Here is a 22,364-nt window from a genome sequence, read left to right as displayed (position 1 = left end):
GCTCTTGTCTTTCTCTCAGAAAAGACTCAATCGTGGGTATATATTTTTAGACTGTGACTGGGAGGCCGGATTGAGCCACGTATTTCAGCACTCCTCTCCTTTCATCTCGCCTGAAAATGGAGGAAAAGCATCACTTAACATTGCAGCTTACCACACAATTACCTGAGTACCTGTTCTCACTGCAATTACAAGAGCCCAAGACAAATAATTAGTCTGACAAATGACTGCTGGGCACATCGCCCTTGTTGTGGTTGAGCCGTGTAATTTGGAGCCCCAGCTCAGAATGCTGGCTCCATGGCAGTAATTAGCGATAGGCAATGTAACTTTGCACCCGCCGAGTGTGTGCGTACGCCAGTGCCACTGTGAGTTCATGTGTCACCACAGCCTCGGCTGCAATCATAAGCTTCGCAACCTGGAGTCTGGGTTGTGAGGGGGGGGGGCTCTCTGCATGTCGGCCCTGATCTGCCAGTCGGTGACACAGACAGCAGCAGCCCACCTGCCAGCCTGTCACGTCTCCGCGGCGAGAAGCTGACACCATATTGTCAATGCCACAGATTGAACGGCGATTTTTTTTTTTTTTACAATTCCCGCCTTAACTCCATCTGCCATCATCTGTGGTCTGTCTGCACGTCCCTGTCGCGTGTGTTTCTGCACCTTCCTTACCTTCCCTCCCTTCATTCACTCAGTCCCGGCTGTCACAGCTGACAGCGGCTTGTCAAACGTTCCTGCAGCTGCAAGTTCATCCATCATTAAACGGCTGAGAAGAATTGAAATCATCTCTATCAGAGCCCCTTCAGGTATAGTGTTGGCGCCTACGGGAGAAGCGGGGCCTGTAGACTGCGAGGCCCGGCTTGTAGAAGGCATCATTACTTCCACATCTGTCATATTTGAGTAAAAGGTTACATGGTTAGAACGCGGGGAAAAAAAGGCAACAACTGCGCCGGTAAATTCAGCATGATGGAGTAAAGTCATAAAAGTAATTTGAACTGTCTGCTGCGATACGTCAAGTCTTGCTTTCATGTCTGCATGCGCACGCACATATGGCTCAGCCTTTTTAATATAAACAAACGCAAACACAAACAAACAGTTTTCCCCGCGCACATGTTTTTAGGCTCCCGCGGGGCCTCTTTAAGATCATTGCTTCTCAGAAGTAAATGTATCGCAGGTGTTTTCTTCCACACGAGGGAGGAGATTTTACATGAACAGAGGCCTGACCTCTCTTTGGGGATTAAGTGCAGGTAAATCAGGGGTGTGTTCCCTGCCTGGTCCCAACAGCCTGGGCGGCCATGTCTGACTCCCCTTAGTGAGTCACGGAGGCTCTGGAGCCCAGAGCAAACACCAGCCAGGCGGACCACCACCCTGGAGGCCAGCCCACAAAACATACACAGTAACCACACACACTGCCTGTAGCACAGGTGTGGAGCCAAGCAAAACAATAATATTCCTAATTAGGTTATTTTTTAATCTATGGAGGCAAGGAGACTAATTACTACAAGGTGTAAATACAGACGTTTCCATATTTACCACTCATGAAATAACAGGATCCTAAGGTAAAACAAAAGGGGAGGATCAAGGAAATGTTAAACACAACACAGAGAGAGAGAGAGAAAAGCCAAATGAGAATTAACAAACAAAGCCTCCGTTATTCTTATCGTGGTATCTGATCAATCTATTTTTGTTCCTCAACAGCTCTAATCTCTCTCCCACTCCCTCCCGTGTTTGCGGCGAGAAAGATTTTTGCACTTCAGAGATAAAAATCACAGTCTTCTCATCCACTCCTCTTCTTTTGTCTCCATTTCACACAACAAAGGAGATAACACCCACGTGCGACAAGTCCACCCACATCCATCAAACTTCGCTCAAATCCACCAGCGATAGAAAACAAAAGGATGAATCTCTCATCACAGAGCTGGCCAGAGAGCATCGATCACTCTCAGAGGCTGAACAGGGAGAGAGTTGGTAGAATTACGGACCTGTTATGCATTTTAGGTTGCCTTTAAAGCACTCCTTTACACCACTTGTAGCAGTTATTTCACATTAGGCAGTAATGCTTTTGCTTCTTTGTTTCCATCTTCATTCATAGAATATATTACGCTGCACTTCAAAGATTCAAACAGCATGGCTCGTGTCCAACACTGTGATGTCTTGATTTGTCTGTGGATAAAGTTTGTGTTTTTGTAGGTGGAGCTCTTCTCATTATCTGATCAGCCACAGCTGCCTTCAGCCCAGCTCTTCTTCTGTTTTTGTTCTATCGTCTTAAAAACAATGTTGATACTGCCATAAATGTAAAACAGAAGATTTCCTGTGCACAAGGGAAGGAATTTAGCATCAGTAATGTACAAGCTTTCATTTACTGGACAAGAACATGATTAATTCATTGATTGCCAGTACAACTAACTTGTTCAAGCCATTAGCAATGCTTTGTCTAAAATAGTCTTAATGTGAACTGTTGACAGCATCTTCTGTTGATTATCCAGATCTGCATTAAAGATCAAAGGTGCCTGAAGCTAAATAATGAAAGGTTAAGATACCATAACGAAAAATGTATATCCGTTTTTATTCTGCTTTTTGATAAGTCCAAGTGTCCTCCTGGAAAAACTACCACATAAGAAGCTTACTACGACAAGTTTTGTTGTAAGGTGGCAACATCTTGTGACCATAGTAATAAAAACAGGAAGAAAAGAGGAGGTCATGTGACGTGGTATAACAAATCTGCGTAGGAAAGAGGCTACGTAACAGACATACTTATCTTAACCCAAACCACAGGTTCAAACACTGCAACCATTTCGCAACATTACTGGTATTCTCCTAGGGTCATAGGCATATATGTTTGTCTTGAGCAAATTCCTCATTCTATCATTTAGGTTTATAGAAGTATTGGGATAGTTTTACATCTTCGGGATGGTAAGAGCATTCAAAATCCATTTGAATCTTTGATTGAAATGGCCACCACACACACATCTAATCGGTGATGAAGGGTGGTAGGATACAGAGCTTAATTAAAAGCCAACAGAATTTAAAACCACAGATCGCGAGCAATCACGACAAAGTTACAGGCATCCAGAAAGACATTAACCTGCCAACATTTGTATGATGATCATCTTAATACTTTCAAAATAGTATTATATGCCTTGTATGAAAAAGATCTAAGAGGCAGACATCTCAAACCCCTCACAAATCAAACCAAAACTACTCTGCATGGGTGGATAGCCTGTGAGAAAATGTTCTTTTTGTATTACGGATGGACCAGACCCGCAGCTTAAACTCTTGGCAAGAATTCACGTAATAGGAACAGGCCAGCAAGGCAGACTTAGAAATATGTTGTACTCTTATTCCTTTAAAAATAACCCTGCTATTACATAAATCCCACAGTTAAGGTCCAAGTGACGTTCACAGTGAAACAAAGACACTAATATTCCACAGCAGATGAGGTACCAGCAATGGGATACAGTCCAAGAGAAGAAGGAAAAAGGTCAAGGTAAACTGGACCAGAGATTTAAAATGTTCATCACAATCACAGCTTGCCATCGGCTATTAAGCGTTCGGCAGCGGACAGCCACACAAATCCAGGCCTGACTGCCTCTCACAAAACCTCCTTATCTCACCTGTCCACCTGTCCCGCTCACTCGTCCATCTTCCACCCGCCGACCACCGTGATTGCATCTTTAGTGTTACTACCCAAGCGACAGCTCTGCTGCAAAAGAAACATAAAGTCAGCCATTAAAAAAAAGTGTATTTATTATTTCTGAGACACAAGGAGACAGCAAAGAGGATTGCCTCTTCCATCGGCCACATAAGGGTACAGTGATGGAGATGATGGTAAAATCAACAGTTTATCAGCAGTTCCGTGGAGAGGTAGCAGAAGGTAGGCATGCCCAAATCTGACTTTATTCATATCTCATTCTAAGATTAAATGTTATTCACATTTTGTCTGGCAGGTATACAATCCATTGCTATATGTCATAATGTTTCAATTCTATAAAACATACAGAAAAAATATGAATGCTTTTTTTTTGTTATTATGTATCAGATCATTTCATATCATTGGTCTAATTTATGATCGTAGATTTACATTTTAAGACAAAAACAATACTCTACATATCTTAGGGTTTGATATTATTATTAGTTATATTTGGTTTATTAAGATAAAAAAATAGTTTCCTTACAATTATATAGTTGTAGAGGAATCATTACACTGACATAAGGTAAAATAGCAATACCAGAGTTTAAGTGCCATATTCAAATTGTACATAAGTAAAAGTATACAAGCATTGACCAAAATAATGTATTAGATATGAGTCTACTTAATTTGCAGAGCAGCCCCTGTTCATTTTATATTACGTTATTTCTGGAGAGTTTTTTAATTTAAAATGTGACTAGTATAGGATAATTGTTGTTTATTTTATCAAATGCATTTATCTCATTGTGTGTATCTTGCTGTTTTTATCTGTTTCTATTAATGTCTATACATGGTATGTCAAGGCCTATGTTTTGTGTACTGTCCTTTGCAACAACAAAAAGTACATGTTTGTACACTGATTTCCATGTAAAAGATATATTTGTTTAACAAAATAACGCAGAAGAAATGTAGTTGAGTAAAAGTTTAAATAATCACATCATTTAAAACTGACATTCTTTTTTCTGTCATGTGTACCTATTGTTATTCATTTCCACAACTACAATTTCCGTATTTTAAGGCCTTGTAAATATGCAGCGCAAAACAGTAATCATAGGAGATCATGCAAGCATAGGTGCAGATCAATAAACATACTTCATAGAGTGTCTATATGTAAATCTATGTGTTATCTATAATTGGTCAACAACATGTGTTATAATGCACTGCCCCTGTTTCCACAGAGCAGTGTCCTTAAACCCTCCAACGTGTGTTTTCCCTTACTAAAACTGACTGTATTAGTGTTGTCTTGTTTGGTGCCGGAGGGCTTAAAGGGCTCTAAAGTCAACGGGTGTCGTGCTACTTCCACCAGGCAGCCACCCGTCTCTGAAGCCAACATGCGTCACGCTTTTTGACAGAGGAAGTTCCACGTGTTTCTGCAGACAGCCCCTGTCCGCCTGCGCTTCCTCTTTGCTGTGCCGAGATCCGTCCCTACAGAACGAGGTCAAGCCTGCATAATGACCCTAACGAGTCAAGATTCACTGGATTAGATTATTTCAAACAGTTTGCCCGGCTACCGTTTTGACAACAAATATCCCCGAGCCAGAGAGTGATGGTCATTCCCTGGCTGCTTCTGACATCGCAAAAACAATGTGTTGATTTGGATTTCACGTTCAGCAGCTCGTCTCGCCGCGCTGCTTATCTGGAGAGATATGTCATTCCGGGGGTTAGGCTAATTTCAGCCAGGCCATTCTGGATGATGTCAGTGGGCACAGGAAGAAAATGGAGCTGACCTCTCGTGCCCCACGCTGCTATGCTGGGTTAGACATGCTGCTCACCAAATTTGGTGAATCTGCCGCATTTATTTAAACCAAATGTCCACTTCGTTACAGCACGTCTTGGGTATCGGGTGTACCATCCCTTTTCCTCCTCCACCAGCAGTGCAGCGCCATCCCACTCGTTTAATGTAAAGTGATGGGAGGCAATGTGAGCGTTTGGTTAAAAAATAAAACACATTGCTTTCTCTGTCAGTCTCCCTCTTCAGGAAGCATTTTGGCGGAAAAGCGTTGTCCTAATCTGCCTCGTCTTTGGCTGTAATTATCAAGCCTATAGTAAAACCAGGCCTCTGCAGTCTCTCTTCTTACATTGTGTCTCTTTTGTGTTTCGCTTTTCTCATCAGTTTTTTTGTTCCCCTTTCTGTCTTTTCATTCCGGCGGATTGAAGAAGAACAGGCCTGATTGTCTCGCCTGAGGTAAGATTTCATAGGTTTACATATCAAAGTCTATAAATAGATAAGAGCTTTTGAAAGGGAAAGTGAGCGGAGAGGAATGTGTGTAGGTATGTGCGAGTGTGTGTTGATTTCTGCCTGTGAGTTTGTTTGTGTATATCCATGTGTGTGTGTGTGTGTGTGTGTGTGTGTGTGTGTGTGTGTGTGTGTGTGCGTGTGTGTGTGTGTGTGTGTGTGTGTGTGTGTGTGTGTGTGTGTGTGTGGAGAGCCAGAGAGGCTTTCCCACTTGCATACACAGCGAAAAAAGAGCCTCCACCAAAACAAAAGGGATTATGGCGTTTCAAGGGTGTTGTGTTTGCTGTGTTTATTCACATAGCTCATGGGGCTGCGCAGGACCAGCAATGAATGTCAATGTCAGGGAGCGAAAACGCTGCAACGCAAGATAAATATGACGAACAATAAACACAGATTAAGGCTGAATATGTCACGGCACATCACGCGCCGATCCCGAGTCTCATGACATTAAATAACCCTTGAAAGTGTTGACATGATCACGTTAGAAACCGTGATGGTTGTTTGCCTAGAGTGGCCTGCCACAGACGAATGAGTTATTTGTATGGAAAGTTCGGCAATTTCAGGTGTAACACCTGCTTAATGCAGTGGAGTACCAGTGGTAGTGTAAAGAGGAAGTGGACCTTATTAGCAATGATCATAGAGGAGATGAATGCAGACGCAATGTAGCTGATGGAGGTGAATACACTCTAATTAGGCTGGTATTGTGCAGCAGGTGCATACTGTATTGCAGGTGCAGCAATACGATATCTACGTAATCAAAACGATGGCTCAGCAAACACTCTTACCAATACATTTCCCCAGAAAATAAAAAAAAGTTTGAAAGATAATGTGCACAATATTGCAACGTTTTAGTTAGCCTTAACTTTAAGTTAACCGATTGCTTTTCCTCTCCCTTTTTTTTTTGTATTTCCACATCTAATTACACTTTCATTCATCAATGTTGATTAATAGGTCCTGTGGCACGCCTGCCTAATTTTACTCTCAATTAAGCTGGTTGATGCATGTTCTCATCAAGCAAGATGCATTGGCCTGGTTTACTTGAGGCGCTATTAGTGGACACTGTAATTAGTATCCCGGCACATAGAACTTCCCCCACCTCCTGAGCCCCTCTCCCCAAGCTGCCATCCCTGGCCTCTTTTAATGCCTTCCAAATAATGAAGATAACAGAATAGATGAGGGACGAGCAGTCCGGCCTGCGTTAATCATCTCCCTCTCATCAGTTTTTTTTCCCATTCTTCTTTTTTAGCGGAAGAATTATGGCTTGTAAAATCACCAAACTCCCAATGTCTTGACAGAGCTCTTTTGTGCGCTGAGCAATCCAGCTCCTCCCCGCATTTTCCTTATCAGTGGAGAGATGTATGTCTTTATCACATTTCACACTCAGAAGGGAAAAGCCTTGCCAGTTGCTAAATGTGGGGCTTTATCGAAAGGATCAGTCTAAGTTGTGCACATTAGCCCTCTGCTCTTTGAGAAGCCACTTTTAAAAAACGAAGGGGCTGATTACACGCTTGTTGCTGTCGTGATACCGTCTTTGGCTTTTTTCTCGCTCGGCCAGCTTTCCCAGAGCGCTCTTCTGCTTCTGATTCCCTGCACTTCAAGAGATCTCTCCAAGGAGAGCTCTGAGGGGCCGCAGCAAAGGGCCCGGGCTTGGCGGACGGAGACTAAAGGATGGGTGAAAGATGGAACGAGATGGAGAAAGATGGAGAGAGAGGCGGGTAATAAAGCCGAGAGAAGCTGCTGCTGCTGCCGTGTGGCTGCTCTTTGTGCTTCAGACGCTGCGGCGGTGGCCACGTCTCGTCCCCATGTCTGCACAGACGGCTCCCATGGGCCCCTGCGCCAAGCTTGTAAGAGCTAATTGGGCCTGTTAGGGTCAGCAATTAGCCGGCTGCTATTGAAGGATCGTGACAGCCAAGCCTTTCAAAGCCCCGTCATTCTTTGTAGGGGCCAGAGAGAAAAAGAGCAGAACATAACATGGACAGGGCTGACGCTCAGACATCCAACAGACAAGCAGCAGAGGGAGAAGAACCAACAGGATATCCCACAATGCAGTGCACTGAGGGGGAAGGGGGGGATGGGACAGCATGAGGCAACATGGCTCTTATTGACTTCAGTCACAACTGAAAGGACTGATGCAACTCTCTCCTGCTACAAATAATGCTTCAACTAGCACTTTTCTCTTCCTGTACTAAATGAATAAAGTTTGGGACTGGAATTCTCTTTTAAATGTGATGTGCTGCAGTTTGACTTGTTGTGTTGTTTGTGTGGTGTCTGACTGCTGCTGAAGTTACTACTCATTTCGTTGTTTGCTTCACTGTGTGATGCAGTAGACTTTTCTTATCAAGTTGATGTAGGTTCTGCAAGGACAGGGTCTTAAGGGGAAGAAAACTTTATGCACTTTGATGTTTTTCTGGAGAAAAAAATGGGTGGGGGGCTTTTAAGAAAGAGGTTTGAATCTTTACATTTATTTAGACTTTTCAATTTCATTTGTGATTATCGGTATTAGTTTTCAGTTTTGTTGGCTTTTATTTATTTAAATTCAGTCAGAACAGAAAGGTTAAAGGTGGGGTAGGTAAGTTTGAGAAACCGGCTCGAGATACACTTTTTGTTACATTCCATGGAATGCTCTTAACATCCCAATAGCAATGAATATCTTAAGTGCTTTGACAAAAAATCCATAAAAAAATTTCATCTGTGGAAGCAGTAGTACTGTAAAAAGCATGACCAATCATTTTAGCCAGCCCGTCTAAAGTAACTGGATGGCCTACCTGCCTGTCAGCCTTCCATCTGTGCACAAACTTATCTCGTGCCCTCATTGGTCATGTGCGCGTTCCTGTGTGTTGGAGGAGGGGCTCTGTAAGGAAGTGACAGATTTTTTCCGGCTGTGTATTTTCAAATTCTAGCTGGTTTCTCCAAAATTACCTACCCCACTTTTAATGGTTTTACAGTAGGTATAGAAACTACATATAAATAAAAAATACATGGTTGTAAAAATCTGGTGTTTGGTGCTAATATTTAAATACCTGAATTGTTTGGAAATATTATTGCTTAAACACTCAAAGTGTTTGTATTGTCTTTGGTTAGTCCTCGTTTGCAACAATTGTTTTACTGCTTATATTCATTAGATTTTTATTTTTGATGTAATAACCCTAGTTAAGTTCAGACGTTGGTAAAAAAAAATAAAAAAAAAATCAATTTCTACAGTTTTTTTGTTAAAGATGGAATTTGACAAAATGCAAAAAATTTCAAGTGAAAATGTCAACTTGGATTGTTGAGCTCAAAAAAGTACAAAGAAAATAAATCGACGAGGCTCCGTAATGAATACTATACGGTGGCATTAGCGGATTTGGCCTCTCACAGCCACAGCTGCCTCTTATTGTTAGGCCTTCCGGTGTGTGTGTGTGTGTGTGTGTGTGTGTGTGTGTGTGTGTGTGTGTGTGTGTGTGTGTGTGTGTGTGTGTGTGTGTGTGTGTGTGTGTGTGTGTGTGTGTGTGTGTGTGTGTGTGTGTGTGTGTGTGTGTGTGTTTTGGGTGTTTCTTAGCATCTGCTGCAGGGTTACAACCCTAAGCAGCCAGAGCATACCATACAGTCTATGGAGCATACCAGTTATTTTCTTTCTTTTTCTTTTAAATAATAAATGCAAATTATTCAACATTCATTCAAAAATCCCAAAAGTTCACAGTTTATCTCCATAACACTCCCCCCCATGCCCGAAACGCCTCAATTAGACTCATTTGTTTATTTCTATAACATATTGACATCACTACGTTATTCTCCCTCTTCTATTGGTAAGTACATTGTACTGATAGGCTAAGGGGAGGGGCATCTCTAAACTGACCAATCGGAGCAGACAGGGCTCTGGTTTCAGACATAGGGGGAAAAGAGGTGATGCAGCACAGTCAGTAGGAGAGAAATAAAGCATGTAAACATGTCACAATACAGGAACAAAATATGAATATTAACCCAAAAATGATCATAATAGGGCCCCTTAAAAAACACATTCAACTCTTCACTCAAAAGGCACAGTACAAATCTAAAATCAAAAACTGCATATGTTTTTTTATTAAGGTATTCGTATAGACGTTGATTGATATTGGGCATTCAATCGATACAAAAAGAAAAATAATTGAGTTAGAGTTAATATGTTATCAATCTGCATCACATACTGTAAGTCACATTGGAGTTGCACAGCACTGAAGAAGTACACATCTGATTTTTAATAAGAGTCCAATAAAGTTCATACTAATGAATTAGGCTCAACTTCTCATGGACCACTGAAGAATAACATTATAATAATGTTTTATAAAAGCAATAAGCCACTCAACATGGTGCTTGACAGTGATTTTAGAACAGCTCGGGGCTTTAGCTGTGCCTCTCGTCGTGCCTAACGTCGCCTCTCAGCTGCTCTAAACTTACTGTAAAGCACCACCTCTCATCGCTTATAGCTTACATCAAACAGGACCTATTACCACAAATAGAAAATGAGGAGCAACACAAAGTGCAGAGTCTATAAAAGGTGGCGAGATGACAGAATATATATCTCACAAGTGGCCCTCAACTGTGCATTGTGGAGTTCAAAGGTTTATCAGAACGCATATTTGTCTTAAAGAGAATAAAAAAGGGATATATGGGTTCAGTGCAAAGTTGCCATAGCAACACAGTCATTGTTTTTTTTTACGGAAATGGAAGCTTCGAATGGATTTACACACATACATTGTATACATAGCGAAATGTTGTATTTGCTTTCAACCGATCCTATTAATGGGAGCAGCTGGTATACAACTGGGACTAGTGTGGTGGTCCAGTTCCCTGCCTCAGGGCAATGCCCAAGAGGCAAACTGATGCCTCTAAAACTACAGGCCACACTTTGTATTTGATCCTTTCCAGGATTTGAACGGTTGCCCCTTCAGACTCAGGTTTTGCCGTCCCTATTTCCTCATTTCATTTTCTTTATCTTGAGTTAAGAAAAAAAGTGACTTTTTGTGTGTGTGTGTGTGTGTGTGTGTGTGTGTGTGTGTGTGTGTGTGTGTGTGTGTGTGTGTGTGTGTGTGTGTGAGTGTGTGTGTGAGTGTGAGAGTGTGTGTGTGTGTGTGTGTGTGTGTGTGTGTGTGTATGTGTGTGTGTGTGTGTGTGTGTGTGTGTGTGTGTGTGTGTGTGAGTAAGTGTGTTTATCTGACAGGTGGGGACTTGTTGTGCGCTGTGAGAGTGATGGGCTGGGCTGGATGACAGGCTGGCACAGGGGGCAACAGGACGGCGACTGAACATGCTCGGATCTGGGGAGAGGTGTCAGTCCTGCAGCCAGTCAAGCAGAAACACACAGGAACAGTTAGGAAAAAGGTGATTCAAAGAGGAAGCAAACAGAAGCTCCACTTTAGATATATTTTAGAGACCTGAAGGGATAGGGTAAAAGCAGAGACGATGCATTTTGACTCTGAAATCAAAATAATATGCAAATTTAGAGACTAATGTTAACACTGCCACTTCTTTGCACACTTGTATAAAGTGCAGTAGGTTGGGCTATAATCAGATCAAGAATCAGAATCACGATACTTAATTTATCCATGGGGGACATTTTGACAGTTGCCCCATTTTACAATAGAAAACAAAAATGAAACATAAGAGCACATTGCACAATATGTGACAACAATGAAAATGTTGAAATGTGAATTTTAACTTTCGCTTTATGTTTTATATTGTGTATTCCATGGATACTTCATAGAGATATTTATTTCACGAGCGGATATGTTTATTTACTTAAAGGAACCCACCCCCCCCCTGCCTGAAAATCCTTCATTGGAATCCTCAGTTTACTTCCGTAACATAGTGACATCACTATGTAACACATGCACTAATATTGGCTAGCGCTCCAACACCTTTTACCTTGATATCTCTTAGCAGTCGAGCAATTTCAACAGAGCCGGCCAGCTAACCAATCAGAGCAGACTGGGCTCCGGATTCAGACAGAGGGTGAAAAGAGGTCCTGCAGCAGAGGCAGTATGAGAAAAATAAAGAGTTTTTTGAACATTAAAGCATGTATATATATGTCACAGTAGAGTAGAGACACAAAATACAATTATGAAACCTGAAAAAGAGACCCCTTTGATATGACTTTTTTTCATTCATGTGCAATGTGATGCTGCTGCTATAACAAAAATCATTTCCCAATTGTGGATCTATAAAACACATATTTTCTAATATATGTGCTTGCATTTGGGTCTAATGCTGATATTTACTGAGTCTAGTGTAACATGCTACCAAAATGTATAAAATTAACATTATTACGTTTGATCCATGCCCTCCATTCTAACAACAAAAACAAGATGCAATTGCGGCCTCTGCCTTGTTTTATGCCATCTCCATCCACCATGAGCGAAGGAAGACACACCAGCTGTTCATATTCATAGGTGATGAATTGTGCTGCAGGCTTCCAGCCATCATTTTTCAATGAAATAAAAAAAAAACATCAGAGTCACAGTCCATTTTTTACATAAAACAGCATGAGGGGGTTTTAAAGAGAGATGCTCCACTTGTAGTCTCTCTTAGTCATGGCTAAAGAGCGATTTTGCTTCAGCTCCATCGTTTACGTGGAGCAAGGGGGGAAATTAATCAAAGCTGAAGAGTGATTTTTTTTTCACGCAGCTCCCTCAGAGAATAAACATCAATAAACATTACTTAATACCCTACAACACAACCCCGCAGGGTCCCATTTAATTTCACTGGTGGAGAATGCCTAAAGTGCTACTGTTTTACACCAAATTACATACTCTGAAAGTTTGAAGAGGCAGCTAGTTTTCCCACCCTTGAGAAAGAAATTAAATTAGCTCAAATAAAACTGTGGAGGAAAAAAATGAAAGAAAGGGAGTAGAGAGAATGCTGCTATTTGTCCTTAAAAGTCCAGTTTGACACCTAAGTTTTTTTTAGGTAGTCTAAAATGTTGTGTTTTCAAAAGTTAGCACAGAACTTAGTATTAAATTATCCATCAAACGCAGCTCTGTTTTACTTTTTTCTCGCTTTGAGCTGTCGCATACGCCCGCTGAGCGATGACAGCCATCACAACACTTCACATTGTACTTTTCCCAACGCACTTTTTTAAAGTAACCACTAGGACTTAAGATTAATTACAGAGAAATGATACGTGTTGCTAGCTGATGTGATCTCCGTGTTTAAAAATAAGCTGAGTGAGACCGAGACGTGGGGTTTGAGACTGCCCTTTAACATCTGCATTTTGTAGAAACACACTTTCAGTAAAAACCAAGCGGTCGCAGTTTAGCAAACATAACGCGTGTGTCACTCAATGTCAGCATGTCATGCAATCATTTGTGCACTTCATGCAATATGACAGTTTAGAGAAAAGCATCTTTTCAGGCACTTTGTGAAGCAGCAGGTGTTGTCAATTCTGTGTTTAACAGAGTTTGACCTTGTGTCGAGCATGAGAGGAGTTCATCATCTTCTATCATGTTTCTAAAGAAGTCTTCAGACATTTCACTGTGGTACCTCATCGGGTGTGATCTTCAAACACAGACTTACTGATGTTCCTGTCAATCAAAGCTGTCAGGAGAATCTGACATATTTCTTTTATCATGAATTTGTCTTGCTAGGGTGAAAGACAGCTGACAGGATATCACAAGAAATGAGCATTGAAATGAAATTATGTAGTACATCTTTCATGTGCATGTTAAATGGTGTTTTGGGCATTTTGAAAGTATAACTGTATATACTGTAACAAAAAACAACCATGCAAAATTAGAGAATTACTACATCTATTGTAAATGTATGACTTTTTGGTAATTTTGGTAAAATGTCAAGTTTATTTTCTGACAACTAACCCATTCAAATGTACTTTGATTTTATATTTATTAGGGACAATCATGTATACAGAACAGCTTTCTTGATAGACCCTAACAATAAAGAACATCTCTAAAGCTTGAGTTTTACCTCAGAAAACGTTTCCTTTTCCTTCATGAACCTTGAAGTAAGTGAAGTTGTGCCTTGAATTGATGATATGACATCATCATACCGACACCAAAATAAATAACATCAGTCCTGCCAGTCAACAGTAATATTATCGATATGGGGAAGTCACAACGTTTCAGTTGAGAGCATATCAGATGAAAAGAGTTTGCCAGATTTCCCGCAGAGTCCGTCAAAGTTTGGTCTCTAAAAAGCCTCATTATAACAGAAGACAAGGTTGGGTTTGTGTGCCGGACTTCCAAGCCAAAAACACTGTGCCACACGATTAAAGTAACTGGTCAACTAATGCCAGAACTTATCCCTGCTGTGGTAACACACTTTCATTGTAAAACAACAGAGGGAATGATAGCAGAGTATTTGGATCCAGATTTACTAATGAGTTGCAGGAACCAGTATTGAATTACAGACGGATAGATTGTGAAGGGGCTGGAGATGTAAGCATATGATTGGTGTGTTTTTTGGAAGATGAACACCTGTCGTCCCTTGCCGTGCATCCCTCCGTCCATCATTTCCCAGAAGCCCCTGGAGGAAGGAAGGCACTGGCGGATACCCAAGGCAGTGATATCTGATCCACCTCCGACATCCCAACATAGGCAGGAGGACAATGAAGGGAAAGGAAACACAAAATATGTCATATCCCAGCCCTCAAAACGAGTGTAATGGTACGTCCACACGATTCCATCGCGTTGAAGCTTGCCGGTGGGCATGTCTGGCACGCGACCAACAACCAATCACATTAATCTCCCGCCCCGGACACACAAGCACACGGTTTGATTGGCTAGCGCTTGTACTGGCGCTCCGTGACCACCTATTTTAGCGGACCAGAGTCCGGTTGTTCAGTTCACTTAAGAGGTCTCGGACTGTGTTCACACCGACCCAAATTAACCACACCAAGTGGCTAAACGCACCAGGGTTCGATTCAACTGGACTATACAAGGCAGGTGTGAACGCACCCTTAGTGTACAGATCTTCAGTTGGTCATAGCCAGTGTTGGGCAAGTTACTTTTAAAAAGTAACTAGTAATATTTATAGTTACTGCTCTCAAAAGTAACTAGTTACTTTGTTAGTTACTAAATTATAAAAGTAACTAGTAACAAGTTACTTTACTTTAAAAATAATAACAATAAAAATACAAGTTTTTGTGTTGTTCTGTGGCACAGTAAGAGAAAAGACAACTCCCCACATGTACATTAGTTTGGTGTTTAGGGAGATTGGTATTGCTGTTATTCGATGTGGATAATGCTTTCTGTCCTGCACACAGTTTACATTTTACCGTAATATGTTTTGCGTCCTTTATCCCCACAAATTGAAAATAGTGGTTATATTTCCAAGTTGCAAATGCGCTGCTGCTCTCGCTGATACTTGCATCTGCCATTGTGTGTGTGTATGCTGGTGGTGAGCGTTGCCGTGTGTTTGTGTTAGCATTAGCAAGTGTTCGTGTGTGTGTATTTTCCCCGTAAGGCAAGACCCGCACAACTCTGTCTCTGATTGGCTTACCCTGAAATGTTACCCCGTGTTAACCAATCATCACTCCTCTCTGGTTACTTTCACTTTTCCATGGTGATGTGAGAGGACATCACTGTATTCGCCTGTAAATTACATCTGCAGTGAGATTCGGTTCAGTTCCATAACATAATGTAACGCAGTAACGCACCCATTTAAATCACAGTAACTATAACGGCGTTACTTAATGGGAATAGGTAACTAGTAACGATATTAGTTACCGCAAAAAAGTAGTAGTTTACTTTGTAACGTGTTAGTCCCAACACTGGTCATAACATATATTAAATACGTTGGCAGATAGCTCTGGTTGGATTGAGACCAAACTTTTCTTTGGATGTCAGTTTCTTAGCCACGACACAGTCCAAAATTTGGCCTGCAACTGATGGGTACTGTAATCAGAGAGCGATGCCACCCGACCTGAAGCCCTCGGCGTCGCACGCTGCTCGAAATTGACGCCGATTGTTGCGCTCAAAGTTCAAATTATATTCACTGCTGACTTTTTACACACAAATAATCACTTAACAGCTATATTAAGTGTTGCAAGCTAGCACAGAAGGTACCCATAGAAACAAATTTGACTAGCTGGAAAACTGGATGTAGTCACCATGAAGTCACCTACTGTAGAAGCATATAGGCCATTGCTATTGAGTAGGGATGGGTATCGTTTGAAATGTATCGATTCCGATTCTGATTCCGCTTATCGATTCCGGTTCTTATCGATTCCCCGTTTCGATTCTAAAATTGTAAAAGAAAGAGATCAAACGTTTAGATAACAAACAAACAAAAACATCTTTATTCATTTAAGCTTTAACTGAAATGTTTACAAATAAAAAATATACATGCAATACAAATGTATTGCACAATGCGCTTTATTTTAACTGAGTTATGCCTTTGGCAAGCTATTAACAGGCATTACACTGTGCCTTGTCTTTTCTTTTTTAGTGTAGTGGAGCCTCACTTTAGAGCATTTACCATACATCTTTGGTGTTATGAAGAGACTGAGCTTGTGAACTGTCTACGGGAGGGCGGGGGGAGCCCCGCTGCGGGGCAACTGTGGACCTCTGTCGCCTGTCAGCGCAACTTACATGATGCCGTTCAAAATAAATTAAGGGCGGTGCCGGACGTCAGCGAACCGAGCCCTGTGATTCTCCAGAACACACAGATGGCCATTCCGCCGCTGTATTCAACCGGGTCACCGCAGCGCAGACGGACCCGGTGGAATACAGGGTCTACCGCGTTTAGGAACCGTTAAGCAGAACCGAAATTGTGTATTTTGTATGGGTACCCAGTACCCGGCATTTTCTTATTTTCGAGTTTCGGTTCCCAACCCTACTATTGAGTTATTTTGCAACCAATGACAAGTACAACCCAATGCTGAATAAGATACATTTAGGCGACCCAATCGTTACCAAACTGAAGACACACTGTGAAGTAGTATGCACGTTTTTCTACGAAGGCCGACCAACAGATACACACGCTTACTTTTGGCGGAGATAATAACGTTGTAAATGTTTCCCTGTGTTGTACACATATTTATCCATCTTTAAAATGGAAAGTAGTGTTTATTGGAGCCTGAAGAACTTTGATCATTTGTGTCCATAGTCCATGTTGTTTAAGAAATGTTTGTTAATTACATTACATTTCATGTCACTTGTTAGACTCTTTTATACAAAGCAACTAATGTAGATTCAGTACTGTGGGCAATCCCCACAGGAGCAATTTGGGGTGAAGTGTCTTGCCCAGGGACACAACATGCTGACTACAGTGGGATTTGAACTTGCTACCCCGTGATTCAAAGTCCAGCGCAGTAAATTCAGCGCACAATTCCACTGAGCCACAGCCTCCCACTAAGTATCCATGTTAAGATGGATACTTTGTAGTTTTATTGCGATCCAAATTTACATACATGTACAAATGAAGAAACCCGAACCTGAGTAAAAGCTGTTTATGAAATCCCTCTTTCCACCCAAATACAGATAAGAATATCGGAAATGTGTTTATGTAAGAATACATTAGAGGCCACACCAAAACAAGTCAGAAAACATACAGGAATATTAGTGTCAGTACGTGGGTTGTGTTTTTCTTATTTCCATGTGTTTACAGAAAGAGCAGCTTAACTGGGTCTAAGCAGCTGTGTCAGCATGCATCCTGCCTGCAGAGGAGTCTTTGATCAACACACTGAGTCCCTACAAGCCGCTCTACCTTGGTCTCGTGTCATCCATGTTTCACGGAAAACTCATGGATGACCATGGTCATCCATGGACATCCGTGATCTGTCCATGGTGGGTGTCCATGGTATGTTTGTCCGTGGTTTGTCCATGGTCATGAAACATGGACAGAACACGTACTACCCGCCTGGCCGTGAACTGACCATGATTGTCCATGGTCATGAAACATGGAAAAACATGTTCACTTGTCTGGCAATGAATTGACCATGATTTTCCATGGTCATGAAACATGCACAAACATGGACAAATCCTATATTATTTCCATCCATGAAATATCCATGATTTTCCATGGTCATGCAACACGGTGAAACATGGACAATCACTGATATTTTTATCCATGAAATATTCATGCTTTTCTGTGGTCATGAAACATGGTAAAACATGGATAGAATTCTGATATTTCTAACCATGAAATGATCATGTTCTTCTGTGGTCTCAATGTTGAATGCAGATCAAAGATATTGGTGCCAATCTTTTTGTCTCAGTTCTGACTCTTTTTGTTTGTCCTGGAGTAGTGAGTTACACAGGGCTGAACTGGGGATTTATGAAAAATATGAAGGCACAACATACAGTATTTATAATAGACACATTTAATTTATTTCAGAATGTACAGATAAATGTAATGTCTGATCAAATAACATTAAATATGTGACCTACATGTTCGTCAGCAGAAATAATAAATTGTTTGCAAATATGACATTAGCAATACCCCTGCCAACATGAAAATTAGGGTTTGGCACGCACTACATATTTAGGAATTTTTTTTGGACATGTGCTCTATTTACCTGGTAGACTGACATTGAAAATGTAAACAACAGTGCCAATTTCATATGAATACAATAAGAATGTCAGAGAACAGACAGTGGTACAAAACTTAATTCACACAATTACATGAAAGGTTACAATTTTGTCAATACATGGAAACATTTTACAATATTGGACTCCCAAGTAGAATCCTTGTCTGCTTTACCAAAAACAAGACAGAACCAGTTCCCTTACTTCAATATGAACAAATATAATTAAGTGTGCCAGATATATCTTATATTAAGATATATCTTATATTAAATCCTTTTAGAACCTCCTTACTTATACTTCAAAAATAACATAATCATTTAATAGATTTACCCTTAAAACCTTAGTCGGACCGCGAAACTTTGTGGTTAGACTAAAAGTAGAAGAGGTCAACTGACCAATTCTACTGAGTGATGGCGTTTAAATGTCCGCTTATATTCACTCTTTAAATATTAGAATTTTTTAAAAACACAATAGAAGTGTAACCTGTACCAGAAGTTTTTTAATGTTCACGGTTTGATCTTTAGAATACTTCTTTATTTATTTACTTTAATATATACCACTCCAACTTTACTCTTACTCTTATATAGATAAATACATTTAGGGTGGAATGAGTTAAAAAATTAAATATATATTTTTTTTAAATCTAAAAAACGGATTTATATATTTTTTAATTTAAATACACTGTCTTTACGGACATTTGGTATATTATAATTTGTCTGCAGTTCATGGAGTAACCACTATGAGTGCTAATGGTCATGTTACCTTTAATTCCGCCGTTTTTGGCGTCACTTCCGGGTAGCGGAACAGCCACTTCCTGTCTAGCGTTTACATAGGACGGCAGCTGAGAGAAGACTCTGCTAAAAACCTTTGACATCCACATTGAAATACTGATCTTTCAACGTTGAGGGTGAGTACATTTGATTATTAACATATCAGAGACCAGAAATATGATCCATTTGAAGAAAAATAAGTTTTTAATATTTAAATAAATAGATAATTTCACAAGATGGCGGCTGTTTTTTTCCAGTTGCATTTATTTCAGATTCATATTAATAAATTGATCATTTCAAGTCGGGAGGGTTGATATGATCTTTAGAGGGTTTAGGTTTTAGATACAGCCACAGCCCATCGCCTCAGAGGAACACAATACCTCGCTGCAACCGGTCATCGCCCAGAAAGGCTGCACCGTCAGCACGCAGCCACAGCCAGTCGCCTCAAAAGGCTGCACCCAGATGCAGTCGCTCACCTCCACAGCATGGCACAGCCTCCCCCTCTGCTCACAGGAGACTGGAACTGGGGTCGCCATCTCCAACGATCACCAAAAAGAAGCACAGGTAATATTAATATTATATACATATACATATACATATACGTATATGTATATGTATATGTGTGTAAATGAGAACAAAATGTAGCACACTATCATTGTGAAAAGATCTATTAGGAAGTTTATCTGCTGATAAAACCATGCACAAATATGCAGACTGAACTTGATAAATTTCACACATACCTTCAAAGGTCTAGTGTTGAACATCACTGGACTTCATTGGAGTCGACTTGGAAATATCAGTCATAAATTGAAAAGGTAAATTACTTGCGCAGTTCCAATTGACTGCAGCCAGAGACGTGTAGAAGACAATCAGCAAAATGTTGTTTAAAATCTGTTTATTCATTATTTTAAGATGGAATGAATATTGATACCAGGTGAACATGGTGAACCTTTTTGTATACTGCTTCAACTTCACACATTACCTTTTAGGTTCTAGTTTTTGGGTATTTGTTTTTACAGATCTCCCTTTGCAGCTGGAAAGGATATCAATGTTGCCCAGTAAGTTATTTTAATTATATATATTAATTATATATATTATTATATATGTTATATATATTTATATATATATATTTTTTTATATTGTTAACAGATACAGATGTTCCCTTTTTATAATATACTGTTTGCTGGGAAGGAAAATAATGTGGTTAATATTATATGACTCCAAAATAGTGTTTACACATTGTCTGATATGGCAGCAAATTATATATTTGAAGACTGTGGTAGATGTAATTTTTGTTCCGTCTGTATTGTTTTTACTTCGGCATTATATTTTTAAGCAATCTTTCTTTTTCAGACTAGCCAAGAACCTGTACGAGCTGCAAGGTCAGTTTGCGGAATCACAGGAGAGTATAAGGAAACTCAAGAGAAGAGTTCGCGAACTGGAAAAGAACCGCGAGGGGCGTGTGGCAGTTTGTGAGCCACGGTACAATGGCAACACCATGGAGGAGCTGCGTGCAACTGTCGTCTTGGAGACGAGCACCTTCAAAGCAGCCCGACGGCTGCTGACACAGTTGTTCTCCAAAGACGATCTCCTCAGCCACAGTGTGTCCGGGAAAGCTCCCAACCGGATGACTCCACCAAAGCCACGATTTCCGGAAGATAAGTTCCTGGTATACAAGGACTTGATGCGGGGACGCTTTCCCGAAATGAAAGACAAGGATATGGTGGAGAAAGTGCACCATGTGCAAAAAGGCTTAAAAAAAGTGTGAAAACTGACTTAAGTGTACATTTGGGAAGAAAATGTATGTTGTTATGGTGAACATATATCTGGCACACATATTTCTTCATACAATGTCATATGGGAACTGGTTATGTATCGTTTGTGGTAAAGCAGACAAGGATTCTACTTAAATGTTATAAATACTGTAAAATGTTCCCATGGATTGACAAACCTTTCATGTAATTGTGTGAATTAAGTTTTGTACCACTGTCTGTTCTCTGAGATTCGTTAAAAAACATCCTGTGTAGTATTTCTTGTACAAGAGTGTCATGATAAGATATTAATAAACATTTTGAAATGCAATCTTAGCACATTTATATCTGTAGACTTTAGATGCAAGTTAAATTTGTCCTGTCTGTAGCCCCCCCTCCCCCCCCTCGAGCATTATGTGGACATTATAGTAAGTCTTGTTATATACAACCTTGGTAACAATTGACCAAATTGGTAAGCTTTCTATAACTTCAGGGGTGGAACACCCATGGTCAGACCATGGATATCCATGGTCTGACCATTGACCATAATATTGTCCATGGACGTTAAATGGCACCATGGTCTGACCATGGATGTCCATGGTCTGACCATCGAAGTCCATGGTCAGACCATGGATGACCATGGTCTCTCCATGGACATCCACGGCCATACTATTGCAAGCCTCGATAAGACCATGGTTGTCCATGGTCAGACCACGGACATTAAATGGCACCACAGATCAATCACGGAAAACCACGGTTAACTATACCATGGACAGACCACGGCTAACCACGTCTTTGATGTCCATGAATTACCGTGGTCTGTCCATGTTTCACTTGGCCGTGGGTTTCCATGATTCATCCATGGTGCCATTTAACGTCCATGGTCAGACCATGGTCAACCATGGACAATATCACGGACAGATCACGTATGTCCATGGTTAATGTCCATGGTCTGACCATGGTCTGACCATGGACATACATGGTCTGTCCATGATCCTGAGACCAAGGTGCTGCTGACCATGACCTTTAACCTTTGTGGAGCCAGAGGAACACACAGTGTGTCTCCAGGGACAAGTGAGGTATTGCATCATTTGACTTTTGCCTTAAAGTTCCTGATTATTAATAAACTAGCCTTAGAAGTTGTACAAAGATTGCACACTGCTTATTTGGAGTTCTGACCTTCTTTCTATATGCTAATCCATAATAGTTGCTGGCTATAGACAATAAACAATAAAAGACTCAAGTAGATTTATGAATGGAAAATAAATATGCACTATATAAATGGGAATTAAAGTGCCCCGACTTAATATTTATATATATTTTTAAAACGTTGTTAACCAGTACAACTGAAGGTATTAGATTTATCTTTTAGATTAGATGTTATCTCGAACATATAAAAATACAAAAAACAAAGCCCAGCAATAATAAACAACA

The 22,364-nt window shown here is 40.6% G+C and overlaps 1 protein-coding gene and 1 long non-coding RNA gene across 3 annotated transcripts; one reads left to right on the top strand and one right to left on the bottom strand.

Annotated features, from left to right (window-relative positions):
- Positions 1-10,901: 10,901 nt before the first annotated feature.
- LOC307047504 lies at positions 10,902-12,154 on the bottom strand. The gene is made up of 2 exons (XR_013810452.1): positions 11,793-12,154; positions 10,902-11,204 (listed from the first exon to the last, which is right to left on the bottom strand). It is a non-coding gene; the product is annotated as an uncharacterized lncRNA (long non-coding RNA).
- A 5,439-nt stretch (positions 12,155-17,593) lies between these two features.
- LOC307012989 (uncharacterized protein) lies at positions 17,594-21,936 on the top strand. 2 transcript variants are annotated; one of them, XM_079640208.1, is made up of 5 exons: positions 17,594-19,316; positions 19,481-19,743; positions 19,928-19,994; positions 20,199-20,237; positions 20,533-21,936. In XM_079640208.1, the coding sequence occupies exons 2-5, from the start codon at positions 19,665-19,667 to the stop codon at positions 20,945-20,947; spliced, it is 600 nt and encodes a 199-aa protein (XP_079496334.1). In that variant the 5' UTR covers positions 17,594-19,316; positions 19,481-19,664; the 3' UTR covers positions 20,948-21,936. The 2 variants fall into 2 exon arrangements, with proteins under 2 accessions (XP_079496334.1, XP_079496333.1); XM_079640207.1 differs by having other exon boundaries at positions 17,594-19,743.
- The last annotated feature ends 428 nt before the right edge of the window (positions 21,937-22,364 follow it).

This window comes from Notothenia rossii, assembly GCF_949606895.1.
Source record: "Notothenia rossii genome assembly, chromosome: 7".
Taxonomy (NCBI): Eukaryota; Metazoa; Chordata; class Actinopteri; order Perciformes; family Nototheniidae; genus Notothenia; species Notothenia rossii.
This window is presented reverse-complemented; position numbering and strand designations above follow the sequence as displayed.

Excerpts from the sequence above, each read along its gene's own strand:
- LOC307012989 (XM_079640208.1), top strand. The coding sequence starts at position 19,665 with ATGGCACAGCCTCCCCCTCTGCTCACAGGAGACTGGAACTGGGGTCGC. Across the intron at positions 19,744-19,927 it reads ATCACCAAAAAGAAGCACAG|GTCTAGTGTTGAACATCACT; the intron begins GTAATATTAATA and ends ATACCTTCAAAG. Across the intron at positions 20,238-20,532 it reads AAGGATATCAATGTTGCCCA|ACTAGCCAAGAACCTGTACG; the intron begins GTAAGTTATTTT and ends TTTCTTTTTCAG.